Source organism: Dipodomys spectabilis, unplaced genomic scaffold (genome assembly GCF_019054845.1).
Source record: "Dipodomys spectabilis isolate Male_0828 unplaced genomic scaffold, ASM1905484v1 ptg000692l, whole genome shotgun sequence".
Classification (NCBI taxonomy): Eukaryota; Metazoa; Chordata; class Mammalia; order Rodentia; family Heteromyidae; genus Dipodomys; species Dipodomys spectabilis.
The window spans coordinates 286765-305662 of record NW_024871369.1 but is presented as its reverse complement, the minus strand read 5'-3'; the positions used below and the strand labels follow the sequence as shown (position 1 = coordinate 305662).

The 18898-nt window shown below is 55.2% G+C and overlaps 2 protein-coding genes across 8 annotated transcripts; both read right to left on the bottom strand.

Moving 5' to 3' along the window:
• Positions 1 to 4512: 4512 nt before the first annotated feature.
• Positions 4513 to 16318, bottom strand: Lime1 (Lck interacting transmembrane adaptor 1). Of its 7 annotated transcripts, XM_042672246.1 has the most exons (7): positions 16313 to 16318; positions 6464 to 6598; positions 5903 to 6016; positions 5692 to 5745; positions 5534 to 5621; positions 5077 to 5438; positions 4513 to 4903 (listed from the first exon to the last, which is right to left on the bottom strand). In XM_042672246.1, exons 2-7 carry the CDS (start codon positions 6542 to 6544, stop codon positions 4679 to 4681), a joined length of 924 nt encoding a protein of 307 aa, XP_042528180.1. In that variant the 5' UTR covers positions 6545 to 6598; positions 16313 to 16318; the 3' UTR covers positions 4513 to 4678. The 7 variants fall into 7 exon arrangements, with proteins under 7 accessions (XP_042528180.1, XP_042528179.1, XP_042528182.1 ...); XM_042672245.1 differs by lacking the exon at positions 16313 to 16318 and having other exon boundaries at positions 6464 to 6849; XM_042672248.1 differs by lacking the exon at positions 16313 to 16318 and having other exon boundaries at positions 5692 to 5749; positions 6464 to 6551.
• Positions 6946 to 18892, bottom strand: Zgpat (zinc finger CCCH-type and G-patch domain containing). The gene is made up of 7 exons (XM_042672250.1): positions 18643 to 18892; positions 17773 to 18282; positions 9837 to 9970; positions 9045 to 9200; positions 7923 to 8039; positions 7433 to 7838; positions 6946 to 7344 (listed from the first exon to the last, which is right to left on the bottom strand). Exons 1-7 carry the CDS (start codon positions 18711 to 18713, stop codon positions 7206 to 7208), a joined length of 1533 nt encoding a protein of 510 aa, XP_042528184.1. The 5' UTR covers positions 18714 to 18892; the 3' UTR covers positions 6946 to 7205.
• Positions 18893 to 18898: the final 6 nt, after the last annotated feature.

Here is an 18898-nt window from a genome sequence, read left to right as displayed (position 1 = left end):
CCTTTGCCGTCAGTGTCTCTAGACTTTCTACCTGTCCCGTCTCTCGGGCCACCCTCCCAGGGCACCTCAGCCTCTGCTCTCAGGATGCCTGTCCTCTGTTGGGCTCTGCTCTGGCTTCCTTCCTGGGGGTTCTCTGTTGGTGCCACAGGGGCAATTCCTTAAAACCAATACTGTACTGAAGCCCAAGGGCCAAATTCCTGTCCCACTCCTTCCCTGGGTGCTTGCCAAGTGAAAAGCTTTGTTTTCACGCAGTTTGCTACTGGAGAGTATGAGATTCACAGACCCAGATGAATATATCCATCTCAGGAGCCCAGAGGGAAAAGTATGTAATGAAGGGGTTTGTTTGTTTACGTGACTGATTTTTTTTAATCAATATTCAAACGAATAAATATTTTTTTATGAAGAGGAAAAATGTGTAGATTACATTTCACATTTTGTATTTTCTCCTGTGTCTGTGTTTTGGTGTTTGTGACACCAAATGGAGAATGTGGCCCACGGGAGGGTGGAGGGTAGGGGGGCCCAGGACTCTTCCACTGAGCCCTGGGTCCTGACCAGATTGTATATGTGGCCTCTCTGGGTTTGGGTAACAGGACACTGCCAGGACTCCACAGGGACCTGACTCAGAAATCACAGCTTTGCTTCCAACTTTGCACATCTTCCTTTAAAAAAAACTGAGAAAATGCAAAAAACTGGAACTTTTTGCAATATTATGAAAGATAATCTTACTTTGGCTCATTCTGTGACATGTGCAACTCTGAAGAAGCCATATTTAATGGTGGTTGTCTTTATGTTGTGTTTTGTATGTAGCCCTTTAGAACCAATGTAGTGAGGGTGCTCTGTGTGCTTTTCTGAAATATTTATTTTTTCAACATGCTCTCAACCTGTCAACAAAAATAGAATAGACAAAAAAGGGCAGTGTTTGAAGATTGTTGATTTTCTCTGGAGATAATCTATATTATATGACTTTATAGTAATTATAACCTGTGTTTGTACTGAAGATGTGTTTAACATTTGGGGAGGAGGATTTTTGTAATCAGTCGGGAATCGCGGCTCTGCTGTCTTGCTTCTCTGTAGCCACAGGACAGGTGAACAGCACCTTCTCCAGTGGGTCTGTTTCTTGTCCGCCTCGTGTGCTCAGGCTGCCTGTGGGTTTCCTTTCTGTGACGGGATTAGCATAGACATTCTCGCAAACGATTGCTTTCAATAAATCCGGAAATGGCTGCTCCAAGCAGATGGCTGCTGTGTGTTTCCCAGGGGCCTCACCCTGGAGGAGGTGGCTCAGATGCGTTGGTTATCATTGGCTTCCATCACCCTCCCCCACGCAGTCTGGAACCTTTCCGTACCCTGAGGAGGCCGATTCAGCTTTGGGGGAAAATGCCCCTCCCCCGCCCAATGTTTAGTTTTCCCTTGCCCGATAGTTCATCCATGAAGACAGCTGAGCTTTGCAAATGAGTTGTTAGACCTAGGGTCTGGGCAACACACTCCTCAGTGACTCTAGCCTGGTGCCTACCACCATTCCCATCAACGCCCTTTCAAGTGTGTGTGTGTGTGTGTGTGTGTAGAGGGGGGAGACACGCAGGGCTGGCTGCCCCAGGGCCAAGGGACAGTGGTGTGTGGTTTGCCTTTGGTGCAAAAGGCTGGTTCCCTGCTGGTGGCTCACACCTGTGATCCTAGCTCCTCAGGAGACTTAAGATGTGAGGATTGTGCTTCAAAGTCAGCCAGGGCCAGAAAGCTCCAATTAACCACCAGAAAACCAGAAGTGGTGCTATGGCTCAAGTGGTAGAGCGCTAGCCTTGAGGGAAAAGAACGCAGGGACAGTGCCCAGGCCCTGAGTTCAAGCTGTACGACGGGCATTTTGAGTGGCAGGAGCCCTCCGCAAACTTCTGAGGAGGTGGACTGCCCCACGCTGCTCCAGCCGCTCCAGCCTGGCTCCGGCCCGCTCTGGCCCACGCGTGGGTTGGAGACCAGGCTCAGCAGCAGAGATGGGCTCAGGGGGGAGTGATGGCAGCAGCTGAGCACCACAGGGCCCAGGGCCCATGGGCCCCGCCACACCCCTCTGGAGGGCTTCCTGGGGGACGTGCAAGGGCACGGACCCTCACACACGTCGGGCTAGCATGAAGTGTGGCAGGCAGGGCTGCTGTGCAGGCCTGAGCCTGGGGGAGTGGGGGCCAGGCAGTCACCAGCTCTGTGCTGTGGAAGTTCTCGACTATCACCTGCTCTGACCGCCGGCCTCCTGTCAGGGCCACCCCAGTGGGGCCCCACCTTGGCCCGGCCTCCACCCCAGCACAGGCCCGTGTGCCAGGCTGATCCAGACGCCGGCTCAGCACCTGCCAGCACCTCAAAACCACAGGCACTGGAACACGACCTCACAGGCTGCTGAGGTAGGCCTCCTCCCTGAGGGCTTCCCGGGCTCCCCTTCCTCCTCCTCAGCACGCCTTCCCCAAGCAGGAAGTGAGCTGACTCGGACAGCGGAGGTGCTGGCCGGGTCCCAGCCCCCATCTCTGCTGCGCTGCCGCCGCTGCCGCCGCTGCTGCTGCTGCGCCTGTGCCAGGTCTTCCTCCCAGGCTCCAGGCAGAGCTCTGGGAACCTGGGGAGGCCCTGTTGCTTGGCAGAACCTGCCTGCCTGCTGGCCACCCCCTGGCCGCCTCGGTCCTTAGCTCTTCAGCTGCCCGGTTCAGGTTCAGCTGAGTTTGGAAGGGGAGAGCCTCTGGGAGGTGAGAAGCCTCCTTGGAGGGAGGGAGGAGGCCGTGAGGCACGGCCACGGCAGCAGGGCAGCACAGCGCAGGTGGAAGTCCACGAAAGCCTGGGGTTCTGCAGTTTTCATCTCCGCAAGGGGTGCCGAGAACGTCTGGAAGGGGGTAGAGTAGGCCTGGGGTCCCCGCTGGCTGGCAGCAGAGTCCTGCTAACCTCTGAACCTCACCAGGCCGGGGGCTGAGACTGCGGCTTCTGGGGCCTGGCCTCCCCCTGGCTGGCCCAGATACAGAAAATGGCCAGGGGCTGCCAGGGGTCTGCTGGGGGCCTGGGTTCTGTGTTCCATTCAGCTTCTGAAGACAGCAGACAGGAGTGAAACTGCTCCGCTGGGGCACCGGCCTCCCCCATCCCACACACACTAGGGCTGTGCAGCAGCAGCTGCGGGTGTAGCGAGGCCCAGAGGAAAGGGCAGCCAGCAGCCAGCCTGGGGACCCTGGGCTCAGGTCAGGCAGCTACCGTGCTGCAGCAGGTCAGCCCAGCCTGCTCTGGGCGCCAGCCACAAGTGCTGGGCACCTCTGGGTCAGGAAGAGGTGCCCGTGGGACTCCAGGGACTCCCGGACAGTTCAACCACACCTGCTGTTCCCGGGGGAGGGGGCAGAATCCTGGTTCCTGACCCTGGGCAGCTGTCCTTTCTTGGTGGAGCCATTAGTGGGGAGGGCAGGGAAGGCAGAAATCTGCATATGTGCATGTGCACACACCAACATGTATGTGCACGTAGCAACATGTGCATGCACACACCGAGCATGCAGACACGTACATGCACACACCAACACGTACACGCAGTGACATGTGCATGCACACAGAATGCAGACACCTACGTGCACACTGAACGTGCACATCGCGCCATGTGCACGCACACAGCGCCATGAGCACACACTGACACCTACATGCACTCAGTGACACACACGTGCACACCAAGTCTGCACAGCAACACACGTGCACCAAGTGTGCACACAGCGACACGCTCCTGCACCCCCAGCCCCGCGGCTCCAAGGGGCCCGCACTGCACATCGGCAGCCACTGTGGGAAGAGAGAAGAGCCCAGCGGACCGCCCTGGACACCTCGCGGACCCACAAGGGCCCAGGTTCGCACGGCCTCCATGCTGCTGGGGGGCCTGGCTGGCAGCCGAGCTGCCCGCTCCCAGGGCCCTCAGCTCCCAGGCAGCCTCGCTCCCAGTGGGCTTGCTCCCTGCCTTGCCTGGGTCAGGGAGGGGGCCCAGGCCCTGCCTGCCTCTCTACTAGGGCCTGGAGCTTCCCTGCAGGACGTCCCGGTGGGGAGGGCGCCCTGGCAGGGCAGGAACCGCACCTTCTTCAAGTACCCAGGCCACAGGTGTGGCACTGCCAACCTCCCTCAAAGAACACAGGGTCTGGTCTGACCTTGGGCTGGCCGCACTGCCTTCAGCCCTGGAAACCTCCTGAAAGAGCTGGCCTTTCCACCTCTCCACTACTCCTGAGAAGGGCACAGATCAGGCACCAGGGCTTGGCACCCAGAACAAGAACCCACCCCAAGGCAGGGAGGGAACAGCTCTAAACCTTCTAGAACACTAATTCCAGCTCTCCTAGTTTTTAAGGCAAGCTGAGCAAGCAGATGCACATCTTTAATCTTAGCTACCAGGGAAGTGGAGGCAGGAAGACGAGTTCAAGGCCAGCCAAGTAAAGACCCTACCCCGTTGTGGGCATAGCTCAGGAAGTAGGACATTTGGAACCGTGAGACCCTGGGTTCAACCCCCCCCATACTCCCAAAGGAAGGCAGACTACAAGGTAAGCACACGCATCTGTGTGGTGCGGATTTATTAGAGTGCAGGCCCATCTGGATGAGCTGGTGGACCCGGGATGGGCCCTGCAGGTGGGAGTCCTCTGGGTGAAGGTCCCTGGGCTGAGGAGGGTGGCAGGAGGCCTTGGTGTCCTGTGGACAGGCCCCGCTCACATTAACCGAGGGGACGGGGTGGAGGTGCTCCGAGCCTCGGCTCCTGAATACTCTCATACACATTTTCCAGGGGGCCTCGGTCCATGCCCAGGCCTTGGGGGGCATCTTCCTGTGCCAGGCCTCTCCTTGGGGCCGGACTCGCCCCCTGACCCTGAGGGTCTGGCTGGCCTAGGGTAAGTCCTGGATCCCTGTGTCTAGGCTTGCAGATCTTCGAGTACAGGATATCCTGGAGGGAGGGAGCAGACGGGGGTGTGGGGGGGGGGGGAGAGGGAGCAGACAGGTGTGTATGGGGGGGGGAGCAGACCGTGTGTGTGTGTGTGTGTGTGTGTGTATGTATGAAGATCCACTACCAAGGCCCCACGGGTCCCATCCACCCCATCCCACCAAGATCTGCTTTACCTGAGCAGCGGGGGTCACCCCTGCCCCCCCATGCAGCTCCTGGGGACCCTTGCTCTTCGGGATGCAGGCATGCTGGGCCACTGTAGAGCTGGCCCTGGACCCAAGCTGGGCACAGCTCATCAACTGTGTTTCTCCCCACAGCACAGGACTGACTGCTAGCCTGGCCCTGGGGACGGTGGCCAGTCCCACGTTGGAGTAGGTGTCCTCAGGGCCGGTGGAGGGTTCTATGGCGGCTGTGGTGGCAGGAGGGGCCCTGGGCAGCTGCTGCGGTAGGAAGGTAGGGGCAGCTGCCTGCAGTCTGGTGCCGCCCCTGGACATCTCTAGCCATAGCGGATGCAGATCCATGCTAGCAGGTCGTGGGGCTGGGGGTGGAGCCAAGCAGAGGTCGCTCAGGTGATGGAGCAGGGCTGGCCTCAGGACTGAAGCCAGCCTGTCCAGTCCCACCCACGAGGCTCACCTGTGCTGTGGTGTTTGCCACGGTGGAGTTCGTGCGGCCTTATGTCAGACTTGCTGAGGGAGCAGAGGTAGGTCTGCCTCAGATGTGACTGGGGGCAAGGAATGCTGGTCGGTCCCCCGCTGGCCCTGCCCTGGCCCCGGGGACGGCCTGGCACTCACCGTTTCCACCGGCATCACCATGACAGGACGCCTAGCTGGTCCCCTCTGAGCCTGCTTCCTGGGACAAGAGCATCATCAGGTCAAAACAAAGCAGGGGCAGGGCTGCTGGCTGCTGGTGCCGCCCCACCCCGCCCTGGCACAGGGGTCCACGCAAAGCTCCTGTCGGGCAAGGACCTAAGCCAGAATCCTGGACTGGATGAACATGCGGTACCTGTGACAGGCTGTGCACAGTGCCCACAGCCAGAGGAGCAGGGAGAGGCACCCTAGGACCCAGAGGAGTGGCGGTGCTGGGGGCACCAGCAGCCCCATCCTGTCCTGGGAGGACCTGAGGGCGGGAGAAAGGGGCACTGGAGGTACCAGGCACACACCCAGCAGCCCCAGGCCTTGCACTTGCCCACCTTCCCTCCTCTAGCCAGGGCTCCTGGTGAAGAAAGGCGTTGCTTGGACCTTTGGCTGACGAGTATGGCCACAGCAATGGCCAGAAGCATGGCCAAGGCTGCACTGGGAAGCCTTTCAAGGCGCAGGCGGCCGCTAGAGCCGACCTGGTCCAGGCATGGCCGTCTGGGGAGGTCTGTAGGCCCCTCATCACCAGCATGGACGGTGGAGGACGGTTCACTCAGCACCCACTGACAGCCTCACGGCTCTCTGGCTCTCTTCCTCCCTGCCCCGTCCCTGCCTCAGGACCTGTCTTTTCTCAGTGGAGCTGGTCATAGCTGGACGTGTCCTTCCCAGATGGCATCAGGGAGCTTGGGGCCGCCCGGGCTGCACTTACCACAGCCTCAACGCTGCTTGTCCTCCACGGTCGGTAGCAGCAGAGAGGTCCTTGCGGGTGTGGGCTGGCGCCCCACCTCATTTCCTGCCCGGCACAGAGCACCTCCCAGCAGTGGCTCAACCCTCCCTGCAGCTGCTCCCCGGCTGCTACACCGCCAGGGTCTAGGTGTGATTCTGTTACCAGCTAGCACTGTTCTGACCTAGCCCACATCCCTCCTACCCAACAAGGTAAACACTCACTCCCGAGGAGGGCAGCGCAGATCACCTGGATGGTCAGGGTGGCCAAGAAGGCTGCACACGTGACTACCAGTGCTCTCCGGGCCTGTCCCCGCACACTGAGCTCGTGCTGGTGAGCGGTAGCCGCGTGGTTGGAGAGGGGACAGAAGGGACGCACTGGGTCCTCACCTGGGATCCTTCCAACCCAGCCTGCCTCCTCACACACTTCTCCTTCCCCATCCCACAGCAAGCTAAGTCTTCACTGAGTGACACAGTAATGAAATCACTTTAATGTCCTTGCTAAGGAGATTCCCCAAGTCACTGGCAGTTGAGCTTGGTGAACAGTGTCCAGAAATGACCTGTAGCCCATCTGCACACCGCACTGCCCAAATGCTTCAGGTCAGTGAGGCCAGACAAGGAGCAGCCTGGGGCAGGCAGGCCCTTCTTCAGGAGGTTCTCCTGGGAATTAGGGTGACAGTGGTCTTCCCACCGGGGTGGTGGGCGCCACCCACAGCACACGCTGGCCTCTAGAACTCAGTCATCTTCCTGTGGGTGTCAGCCTTCCGTCGCTGGAGCTGCAGGCCGGCCTCCTGAGCTCGAAGCTGCCCCAGCTGCCTCTGGGCGCCCTCCAGCCTCTCCTGCAAATGAGCTGTGGCCAGGCCGTGCCTAGGAAGGGCCTGCCGGTTAGCGACACCTCCTGGGGCCCCCGCCCTCCCAGGCCCATCCTCCACCCGGGGCTGGGCCCCACACATACCGGCCAGCATTCCTGCTAAGAGCCTCCTGGATGCTCCCAATGTCCCGGCGGGTCTGCTGGATCTTCTCCTCGGTCTGGAAGAGCTGCAGGCTCAGGGCTTGCTTTGTGCTCTTGGTGGCGTGGTACATGTCCTTGTTCTTCCTTCCGGGGGGGTCCACCCCAGCCTCCAGGACCCCAGGAGCCTGGCTTTGCAGTTTTTCATTCAGGAAGTCAAACACATTCCGAGGAGGCTGGCGGCCCCGAGGTCCTCCCCTGTTCCCCCGGCACCGTGGGGGCCTGCTGGCACTGGCCTGAGCCTTCTTGGTCCTCTTCTGAAGTATCTCAGCACACTGGTCCAGGGACTTCCCTCGAGGTAACACCACAGCATGGATGGGCTCCACTCGGCCTTCCGCGTGTCGGCCCAGACCTGAGGAAGACGCAGGCTGCCACTGGCGCTGCGAGAGCTCAGGGCCTTACCACAGCACCCTCCCTCAGGGCAGCACACACTCACCCTTGCCCAACTCATAGCCCATCTTGGCAAGGAGTTTGGAGCCGATGCCCCGTGTGTGTACCTCCCAGCCAGCGAACGCAGAACTGCAGGTTCCAGGGTCGACAGTAGATTCCACCACTGCAGGAAACAGAGCAGTGGCTCAGCCAAGACTCCCAGGGTGCCATGGATTCCAGCCAATGGTACCGAAGGGTCAGCTTCTAGGCGGGGCCTCCCAGGCCTCCTTGGTATCTCTGGGTAGATAGCCAACTTCACTTCCTCAGGTCTCTATATCACCACAGATTCAGGGTTCAAAGACCATCAATTCTTGTCACACATCCCTGGGACATCTCCATCTTCATCTTTTTTGTTTTTTGGTTGGTCATGGGGCTTGAACTCTTGGCCTGGGCGCTGTCCCTCAGCTCTTCAGCTCAAGGCAAGCACTCTACCGCTTGAGCCACAGCACCACTTCTGGTTTTCTGGTGGTTTTTATTGGAGATAAGAGTCGAGTCTCATGGACTTTCCTGCCCGGGCTGGCTTTGAACCATGATCCTCAGATCTCAGCCTCCTGAGTAGCTAGGATGACAGGCGTGAGCCACCAGTGCCCGGCTTCGACCTTCATCCTTACCCACTTCTCACAAGGGCTGGACATTGCTGACAAGCTCCCTTCCTGAAATCTCTGCCTTGGTTGTCTGGACATACGCTTTCTACTTGCAAGAATCACTTCTGCTACCCTTTGCCAAAGACCCAGCCCACTGACAAGTCCGTGGACTTGTCACCTCCTGTGATGCCCTGCTGAGTCCAGCATCTGCAGTCCCTCCCCTCTCCTGTGATCCTGTTGGGTATCTGAGGCCATCTTGGTGCTTGGCCAGACATACAGAACATGCCTGTAGCAAGTTTGGGTCCTGGAAGAAATGCAGCTCATCCACAGAAACCACAATGTAGCTGGGACCTTGGATCAGGGAGTTGTGTCTGCTTCTGTGATCCTCAGGCCTGCCACATACTCTCTGGTCCTGGGCTCTGCCGTGGCTCCCCATACCTCCTGTTTCCAGTTACTCCTGTCAGCTGGATCTCTCCCGGGCTAACCTCACCTATTCTGCTCCAAACCCTGACTCTCTACCTCTGGCTCCTAAGTGGCTGCCATACCTCTAGCATAGCTGGAGTCATCTGTATCACCGCTGTCTGAGTCGGAGGACTCTGGGCCCTCTGTGCGCAGAGGGGGCAGGATGCTGTCCCCCTCAACCACGGCCTCCTTTAGCAGCAGCGAGTCAAACTTAACTGTGTAGTAGCCACTGTCCACATCTGGGGAGGAGCAACAGAGACAGGACACAGGTCAACAACGTTTTTTTTTTCTGGGTCATGGAGCTTGAATTCTGGGCCTGGGCGCTGTTCCTAAGCTCCTTTTGCCCAAGCTAGCACTGTACTACTTTTTTGGTGGTTAACTGGAGAAAAGAATCTCACAGACAGGCTGGGAAGGTGGCTCAGTGGTAGAGCGCTTGCCTTGCATGTATGAGACCCTGGGTTCGATTCCTCAGCACCACATAAGCAGAAAAAAAAAAAGCCGGAAGTGGCACTATGGCTCAAGTGGTAGAGCGCTAGCCTTGAGCTGAAGAGCTGAGGGACAGTGCCCAGGCCCAGAGTTCAGGCCCATGACTGGACCCCCCCCAAAAAAAAGACTCTCACAGACTTTCTAGCCTGGCTGGGTTTGAACTGCGATCCTTAGATCTCAGCCTCCTGAGTAGCTAGGATTATAGCGTGAGCCACCAGTGCCTGGCTAGGTTAACATCTTTGACAGGTGGGACTATGGGAGAAACGGAGGGCTGAGACTGAGAGCAAACTTGTTCCTCTTAGGCCCACATGGGAGCCCAGCACCCAACCCAGAGGAGCTAAGGAGTAGCCATATGAAGCTCATCAGGGAGACTATGAAGGCAGCCTCACCTGTGATCCGTGCTGGGTGCCAGAGGCCATCCTGGTGTTTGGCCAGACAAGCAGAGCCCACCTGTAGCAAGCTCAAGTCTGGGTCCTGGAAAGGTCGCAGCTCATCCACAGAGACCACCTGTCCATGGGAGAACCTGCAGACAGCCGCAGGAGACAGCAGCTCAGATGCAGCCCCTAGGAGCACGGCTGCCATCGCCAGAGCTTTGCCCGGAGGGAGGAAGACAAACACACATACACTTCTTCCCTTACACTCAGATAGCTACGTTCATTGTCACATATACACGCATACACTTTCACTTACATGTGCGTATATGGTATATTTACATTCTCACATGCTTTTTTTTTTGGTTGGTTGTGGGGCTTGAACTCTGGGCCTGGGCGCTGTCCCTCACCTCTTAAGCTCAAGGCTAGCACTCTACCACTTGAGCCACAGGCGCCACTTCCGGCTTTTTCTGCTTATGTGGTGCTGGGGGAATCGAACCCAGGGCCTCATGCATGCAAGGCAAGCGCTCTACCACTGAGCCACCCTCCTAGCACTCACATACTTTCCCTGCATACATAGCATAAAGTTTCACACATATACCCATATATAACACATCTGCACATACACAAACATGCAAACTTATGCATATGCACACATTCTTATACACCGCATGCAAACACACATAGAACACACAAGTATATGCATACTCTTACAAAACAAACGTGCAGCATGCATGTGCACTAAATGCACACTTATACACATGCTAAGCAATGCACACTCTAGCACACACACATGTGCACACACCTGGCTTCTCTTTCACCATGTGCTAGGCCATCATGAACAGCAGCTACTTTGTCTAAGAGCTTTCTGTGGCCTCTTCAAATGTTAGGTCTCAGACACCAACAGATACATTGGAGGATGGAGGTAGGTGTACACATACTAATTCCTCCTCAAAACAACTGGAAGAAGCCGGGCGCTGGTGGCTCAGGCCTGTAATCCTAGCTACTCAGGAGGCTGAGATCTGAAGATCACAGTTTGAGGCCACCCTGGGGAGCAAAGTCCATGAGACTCCTATCTCCAATTAACCACCAGAAAACCAGAAGTAGAGCTATAGCTCAAAGTGGTATAACTAGCCTTGAGCAAAAGAGCTCAGGGACAGTGCCCAGGTCCTATCACTGACCACACACACACACACACACACACAAGGAAAGCTGGGTGTGCTGGCAAACACCTGTAATCCTACTACTTAGGAGGCTGAAGCAGGAAGACCAGGAGTTTGAGGCTAACCTGGGTTATGATATATAACCTCACAAATACGTTAAGAGTATGTCTGAAAATACAAAATAAAAACTAGAAGACCCCAGTTATTACAATGGTGCTGTGACTTTTAGACATCAGTGCAACAGTAAATTTAAAACCAAAACCAAGCCTGAATGAAGAGGAAACATGGGGGCAGACACAAGACTGTGACTGTTAACTTCACCAAATAAAGACATAGAAAACTAACCACCAACCAGCACTATACACCATTATTTCAGACAGGAAACTATCTTAGCTCTGCAAGAGGAGCTGAGGGCTAGCATTCGCTGCACGACACAGCCAGGGCTGTCTTACAGGAAAGAATCAGCAAGTGGGGGGGAGGGAGACGCAGCGGGAAGGCAGAGGGAACGCCCACCAGTCTCTGCCTGCCCCAGGCTGGCGTTCTGCAGAGTTCCTTCTCATACCTAACTGTCTTAGGTGCACAGGGCACGCTAATGACCCGATGGCACCACTAGCAGTGAGCGTGTGCTCTCCAAGCAAAGTCCCATTCCACTGAGGACAAAAGAATGCGTCCCACTTTACCAGGCACTGTGGCTCACGCCTGTAATCCTAGCTACTCAGGAGGCTGAGATCTGAGGACCAGGGTTCAAAGCCAGCCCGGGCAGAAAGTTCCTGTGAGACCCTTTTTTCTTGGGGGGGTGGGGGGTCCAGTCGTGGGGCCTGAATGCTGGGCCTGGGCGCTGTCCCTCAGCTCTTCAACTCAAGGCTAGCGCTCTATCTACCACTTGAGCCACAGCACCACTTCTGGCTTTTTTTCTTTTTGCTTATGTGGTGCTGAGGAATCGAACCCAGGGCCTCAGGCATGCTAGGCAAGTGCCCTACCACTGAGCCACCTTCCCAGCCCCCTGTGAGACTCTTATCTCCAATTAACCACTCAAAAGCTGGAAGTAAGCAGGGCGCTGGTGGCTCACGCCTGTAATCCTAGCTACTCAGGAGGCTGAGATCTGAGGATCGCGGTTCAAAGCCAGCCCGGGCAGGAGAGACCGTGAGACTCCTATCTCCAATAAACCATCAGAAAACCGGAAGTGACGCTGTAGCTCAAGTGGTAGAGCGTTCACCTTGAGCTGAAGAGCTGAGGGACAGCGCCCAGGCCCAGAGTTCAAGCCCCACGACCGACCAAAAAAAAAAAAAAAAGCTGGAAGTGGCACTGTGGTTCAAGCAGTAGAGCACTAGCCTTAAGGCTCAGGGACAGTACCCAGGCCCTGAGTTTAAACCCTACAACTGACCAAAAAAAAAACCTAAGTGTCCTAGAAATACCCCTTTCAACATACATAGACTAATTGGCCAAATTGCTATGAATCTTTGGAAATTTCTGAAGACTTAAAATTTGGCATAATTTGAGTGTTTTTTTTTTCTGAAAAACTTGATATCAGCATTTCAGATTTCAGAGTTGGGGGGAATATTTTCATATATATCATGAAACATAAAAAGTTTACACCCACAGCTTCAAGAACCTTTTACACTGCTTTTAGGGTGGCCTCATGAGACCGGGCACATGAGGTCTGGTTAGAGTCTCCCACTTGTGGCACCATGTCAAGGCTCAGGAAGTTTCAGATTTTTGGAACAGGGTTGCTTAATTCATATACTCTAGCTCACTGAGTTCAGAGACAAAGTTGATGCTCTCAAGGTTTGGGAGACAGAGGTACTGAGAGCTATTTCTTTTTTTTCTTTCTTTTTTTTTTTTGCCAGTTGTGGGGCCTGAACTCTGGATCTGGGCTCTGACCTTCAGCTCTTGAGCTCAAGGCTAGCGCTTTACCACTTGAGCCACAGCGCCACTTCTGGCTTTTTTCTTTTTGCTTATGTGGTGCTGAGGAATCAAACTCAGGGCTCAGGCATGCAAGGCAAGCGCTCTACCACTGAGCCACCTTCCCAGCCCCTGAGAGCTATTTCTTAATGGGCACAGGGTTCCTAATTGGGGATGAACACGTTCTAAAAATAGTAGCGATGAGGGGCTGGGAAGGTGGCTCAGTGACAGAGCACTTGCCTTGCATGCATGAGGCCCTGGGTTCGATTCCTCAGCATCTCATAAAAAAAGCTGGAAGTGGCGCTGTGGCTCAAGTGGTAGAGTGCCAGCCTTGAGCTGAAGAGCTGAGGGACAGCCCCCAGGCTCAGAGTTCAGGCCCCACGACCAAAACAAAACAAAAAAATTGTAGTGATAAAAATATGTAACACTATGAAAGTCACTGTTACTGCATATCTAAAGATGGTTAAAATGGGCCATGTTATATACTTGTTGCCCTAATAGTGTACCCTGGTGCCAGTGACTCACTGCCAAAGCAGAAAAGTCAAAGACTTCATCTCCAAAAATAATCAGCAAAAAACAGTGCTGGAGACATGGTTTAAGTGCTAAGGCATCAGCAGAGCAAGCAAGTGTGAAGCCCTGAATTCAAACATTAGTACAAAAAAGAAAGTAACAAAGATTTTAAAGATAGGTGAATTAACATGGAATGCAAAACACACTATGACTTAGTACAATGGAAGAAAATGTTCTTAAATGTTTCTAAATAAAAAACATTTGGATTTGTTTATTTATTGTCAGTCATGGGACTTGAACTTTGGGTCTGGGCGCTGTCCCTCAGATCTTCAGCTCAATGCTAGCGCTCTACCACTTCACTCACAGCACAACTTCCAGCCTTTTGTTTATATGGTGCTGAGGAATCAAACCCAGAGCCTCATGCATGCAAGGCAAGCACTCTACCACTGAGCCGCCTTCCCAGCCCCTAGAATTACTTATTGAAAGAGTATAAACTGAGAATTAACCCACAGCAAAACGTAAAACCACTGAAATATAGAGAGAAAAATGTGAGGCAATTTTTTATACCCAATGAAACTAACCTTTGGGGCCAGAAAACAAAATTGACCTTCAAATATTGTGAACATATATATATATTTTTTGGTCGGTCGTGGGACTTGAACTCTGGGCCTGGGCACTGTCCCTCAGCCCTTCAGCTCAAGGCCAGTGCTCTACCACTTGAGCTACAGCACCACTTGCGGTTTTCTGAGCAGTTTACTGGAGATAAAAGTCTGACTTTCCTGTCTGGGCTGGCACTGAATGGTGATCCTCAGATCTCAGCCTCCTTAGTAGCTAGGATGACAGATGACCAGCGCCTGGTGCCTGGCAACATAGAATCTTTCAACAAGCCAGATTACCAGGTATTACTCCCTTGAGCTCATCCTGAAAGAAGCTCCAACAAGTCATGGTAAACATTGTAGAGGTAATTAGGGTTATATAAAAACACTTCTAGCCTGGCAGTGGTGGTTCATACCTGCAATCCTAGCTACTCAGGAGGCTGAGGTCTGAGGATCACAGTTCCAAGCCAGCTGCTGGGGCAGGGAAGTCCAGGAGACTTTTTTTTTTTTTTTTTTTGTCGGTCGTGGGGCTTGAACTCTGGGCCTGGGCGTTGTCCCTCAGCTCTTCAACTTAAGGCGACCGCTCTACCACTTGAGCTACAGCGCCACTTCAGGAGACTCTTATCTCCAATTAACCATCAGAAAGTCAGAAGTGGAGCTGTGGCTCAAAGTGGCAAATGCTAGCCTTGAGCGATAGCACCCAGGGCCTCAAAGTAAGCCCCATGAAACAAAAAATACAAAACCAAAAAAACAGTCCTCTACCACCACAACTGGACATAGAGGCATGAATGCTGCTATTCTGAGACTGTCATATATATACAGTGGATAAAACAAGCAAGCTGTTACAGAACAGCTGGAGCCCTAACCTCATATACCTGTGAACCAGGGATGGGGTGGGGAGAGAAAAACATGGGACCAGCAGAGATTGAGTGTAAATACAGTCACCATTCACTTGAACTGGGGATATCTGTGTGAACTCATGAGATAGTTATGCATGTGTACTTACAAGCACACTGTATCCACTGATATTTCCTAGCTTTATTCCTGAAAAGACCCAAAATGATAACTGGCTGACGACAATCAGCAAGGTGGTACCCACATGGGGGGGGGGAGGGGGTGTCTTAATGCCCTTCATATCAAGTGAAACCAAGGCTTTTCAAAAACTTCCATAACAGATCTGGGCAGGAAGTAACTTGCTGAGAGTATTCTGTCCCTGACAGCAGGAAGCTGTCAGATTGGTAACGTGAAGGAGCCCAACTGAAGAGGATCCACAGGCTATAACCGGGACACTCTGTGACTCTAAAGATTGAAACTGTAATGGAATCAAATACATGTAAATAGTCCAGGGTCAGAAGGCTATGAATTCCCTATCCATTTGCTTTAGCCGCCTAAGTACTGGGATTGCAGGTATGTACAACTGTGTCCAGTAGGGGATTATACAGACATAGGCAGGCACACAGGTAATAGGGTTGGAATTCAGGGCATGGAAACCGTCCCTTAACTTTTTCACTCAAGGCTGTAGCTCTAGCACTTGAGCCACAACTCCACTTCCAGCTTTTGCTAGTTAATTGGAGATACGAATATCATGGATTTTCCTGTCCAGGTTGGCTCTGAACAGCCAATCCTCAGATTTTAGCCTACTGAGCAGCTAGGATTACAGGTTGAGCCACTGCTACTTTTTTGTGCCAGTCCAAGGGCTTGAACTCAGGGCCTGAGTGCTGTCCCTAAGCTTTTTGCTCAAAGCTAGTGCTCTACTATTTGATCCAACTTTAAGCTTTTTTTGAGCAGTTTATTGGAGGTAAGAGTCTCATGGACTTGCCTGCCTGAGCTGGCTTCGAACTGCAATCCTCATTATCTCAGCCTCCTGAGTAAGCTAGGATTACAGGCGTAAGCCAACCAATGCCCGGGAGAATATTATGGGTGTTCTTTTTTGCTTTGGTCAGTCATAAGGCCTGAGCTCTGGGCCTGGGCGCTGTCTCTCAGCTCTTCAGCTCAAGGCTAGTGCTTTACCACTTGAGCCACAGCACCACTTCCAGCTTTTTCTGATTATGTGGTGCTGAGAAATCGAACCCAGGGCCTCAAGCATGCAAGGCAAGCACTCTCCCACTGAGCCACCTTCCCAGCCCCAATATTATGTCTTTTAAATAACTAATTCATCACCTTCCTAGAATATCAATTCATAATCTTGGAAAGTAAGTAAACAAGATAAAAATAGTATTTATCCTCCCTTGTACTTATGAACTGCACCACTGGGAATCCAAATTATGAGGAATGTGCCCCTTTCACCCTAGCTGACAAAGGATGCCTCCTAAGTGAACAGCACCTGGTCCTGCTGAAGGGGCTGGAACTGAGTGTGAGCAAGTGCCTGTATAACCCGTGTGAACTGTGGTACCGGTGCTAGCAGAGTGAGGACAGAGAGGGCCTGGAGAAAAGTGTAGATGGCTAGACTCAGGTACAATATCATCACATTTTGAAAATGGCCAAGTTGGGGCTGGGAAGGTCATTCAGTGGTAGAGCGCTTGCCTTGCATGCATGAGGCCCTGGGTTCCATTCCTCAACACCACATAAGCAGAAAAAAAAAAGCCGGAAGTGGCGCTGTGGCTCAAGTGGTCGAGCACCAACCTTGAGCTGAAGAGCTGAGGGACAGTGCCCAGGCCCAGGGTTCAGGCCCCTCCCTCCCCCCCCCCCCCCCAAAAAAGAAAAAAAACGGCTAACTTTACCCACTGTGACACTTAAGAGGGTGAGCCATAGAACAAGAACTGCTTGTCATAAGGGTCTTAGTTTTTTTTTTGGGGTCCGGTCATAGGGCCTGAACTCTGGGCCTGGGCGCTGTCCCTCAGCTCTTCAGCTCAAGGCTAGCGCTCTACCACTTGAGCCACAGCGCCACTTCCGGCTTTTTTTTCTTTTTGCTTATGTGGTGCTGAAGAATCGAACCCAGGGCCTCATGCATGCAAGGCAAGCGCTCTACCACTGAGCCACCTTCCCAGCCCTGATCTTAGTTATTTTTGCAGAGTTGTTTTAGGCTGAGGTGCTAAAGAAGTTCATCTGTCCATACGTAATCCGGGCTACTTAAAGAAGGTGAAATCTGAGGATTGTGGTTCCAAGTCAGGCTGAAAAGGAAAGTCCAGGATACTCCTATTTCCAATTAACTAGCAAAAAGCCAGAAATGTAGTTCCAGTGGTACAGTGCCAGCCTTGGGTGAAAAAGATAAGGGACAAAGCTAGGCACTGGTGGCTCTCGCCTGTAATCCTAGCTACTAAGGAGGCTGAGATCTGAGGATCACGGTTCAAAGTCAGCCCAGGCAGGAAAGTCCGTGAGACTCTTACCTCCAATAAACCACTAGAAAACCGAAGTAGTGCTGTGGCTCAAGTGGTAGAGCGCTCACCTTTAGCTGAAGAGCACAGGGACAGCGCCCAAGCCCACAGTTCAAGTCCCATGACCAACCAAAAGAAAAAAAAAAAAGAAAAAGATAAGGGACAGTGTCCAGGCCCTGAGTTCAAGCCATACTGGCACAAGTAAAAACTAAACGTTTCACTCTAAAGAATTAAGCTAATGATAGGCCTGGGGCTGTATTCTCACCATCAACCCCTCCAATTTTCTTGATCTACTCAAGAAAGCCCCTTTAAGGAAGCAAGTACCTGACGGAGAACAGTGCTGTAAAAACTTGCCCGCCACTCCACTGGTTAGAGGGGGCAGCACGAGGCGACCCAACAGGGAGAGGGCCATGGCGACTCGGTCCCGTGTCTGTAACCGGGGGCGACATGAGGGCAGCAAGGGCTTTACCTGCAGCTCTCCTTGAAGCGGCACTTTCCCTCCAGGAAGAACGGGCAGGGCTTCAGGGACTTGTGGGTGGGGTACAGGTAGAGAACGCGCACGCAGCCGGTGCCGTCCTCGGCCTCCTCCGTGCCCACCACCATGGCGTTGTGGTACTCCAGGGTTCCCCAGGCGCTGTAGTAGGGCGCGTTCACTTTGGCACCGCTCAGCTCTTCCTCCGGGTCTCGGTCCTCCCGCTCTTCCCGCCCAGGGGTGGTGGGCTCTGGCCTGGCCTCCCCCTCGGGGTCAGTCTCCAGGTCGGCCCCGGGGGCGGCGGGCGCCTCCGCCGCCTCCGCGATGGCCCTCTGGAAAGCCAGGTACTCGGCATCGTCCCGGGCCGCGGGCTGCGGCTCCAGCGCCGCCAGCAGCTTGCTCTTCCTGACGGACACCAGGCTGGCCTCGGTCAGCGCGATCAGCTCCTTCAGGTCGCCCTGCAGCTGGCGCAGGTCGGCCTCGGCGGCCGCGTCGGGGCCGGGGCCGGGGCCGGGGCCCGCGTCGGGGTCGGAGCCGAGGCCCGCGCCCGGGCCCGCGTCGGGGTCGGGGCCGGGGCCGGGGCCCGCGTCGGGGCCGGGGCCGGGGCCGGGGCCGAGGCCCGCGTCGGGGTCGGGGCCGGGGCCGGGGCCGAGGCCCGCGTCGGGGCCGGGGCCGGGGCCGGGGCCGGGGCCGGGGCCGGGGCCGGGGCCGGGGCCGAGGCCCGCGTCGGGGTCGGGGCCGGGGCCGGGGCCCGCGTCGGGGCCGGGGCCGGGGCCGGGGCCGAGGCCCGCGTCGGGGTCGGGGCCGGGGCCCGCGCCCGGGCCCGCGTCGGGGTCGGGGCCGGGGCCCGCGCCCGGGCCCGCGTCCAGCGCCCGCTCCACCAGCCGCAGCTGGGCGTGGTACGTCTGCAGGGCCGCCTCCAAGCTCTCCTCGTCCATGCCGACCGGCGGGCGGCGCCCGGGGAGCCGCTCGGGGGTGCGATGGCCCGGAGCGCCGCAGGCCGGCAGGCCGCGGCCTCGCAGCCCGGGCGCCCGGAACCGCCGGCCTAAGTCCCCTCCCCGCCGCCGTCCAGGCCCTCACGACTCCCGGCACGCACCACGGCGCTCGGCTTCCGCCCGCCACC

Excerpts from the sequence above, each read along its gene's own strand:
- Lime1 (XM_042672242.1), bottom strand. The coding sequence starts at position 6,286 with ATGCTGGTGATGAGGGGCCTACAGACCTCCCCAGACGGCCATGCCTGG. Across the intron at positions 5,746-5,902 it reads CTGTGCACAGCCTGTCACAG|CAGGCTCAGAGGGGACCAGC; the intron begins GTACCGCATGTT and ends TGTCCCAGGAAG. Across the intron at positions 4,904-5,076 it reads GGGTGACCCCCGCTGCTCAG|GATATCCTGTACTCGAAGAT; the intron begins GTAAAGCAGATC and ends CCCTCCCTCCAG.
- Zgpat (XM_042672250.1), bottom strand. The coding sequence starts at position 18,713 with ATGGACGAGGAGAGCTTGGAGGCGGCCCTGCAGACGTACCACGCCCAG. Across the intron at positions 8,040-9,044 it reads TGACTCCAGCTATGCTAGAG|TGGTGGAATCTACTGTCGAC; the intron begins GTATGGCAGCCA and ends TGTTTCCTGCAG. Across the intron at positions 7,345-7,432 it reads CTTAGCAGGAATGCTGGCCG|GCACGGCCTGGCCACAGCTC; the intron begins GTATGTGTGGGG and ends GGCCCTTCCTAG.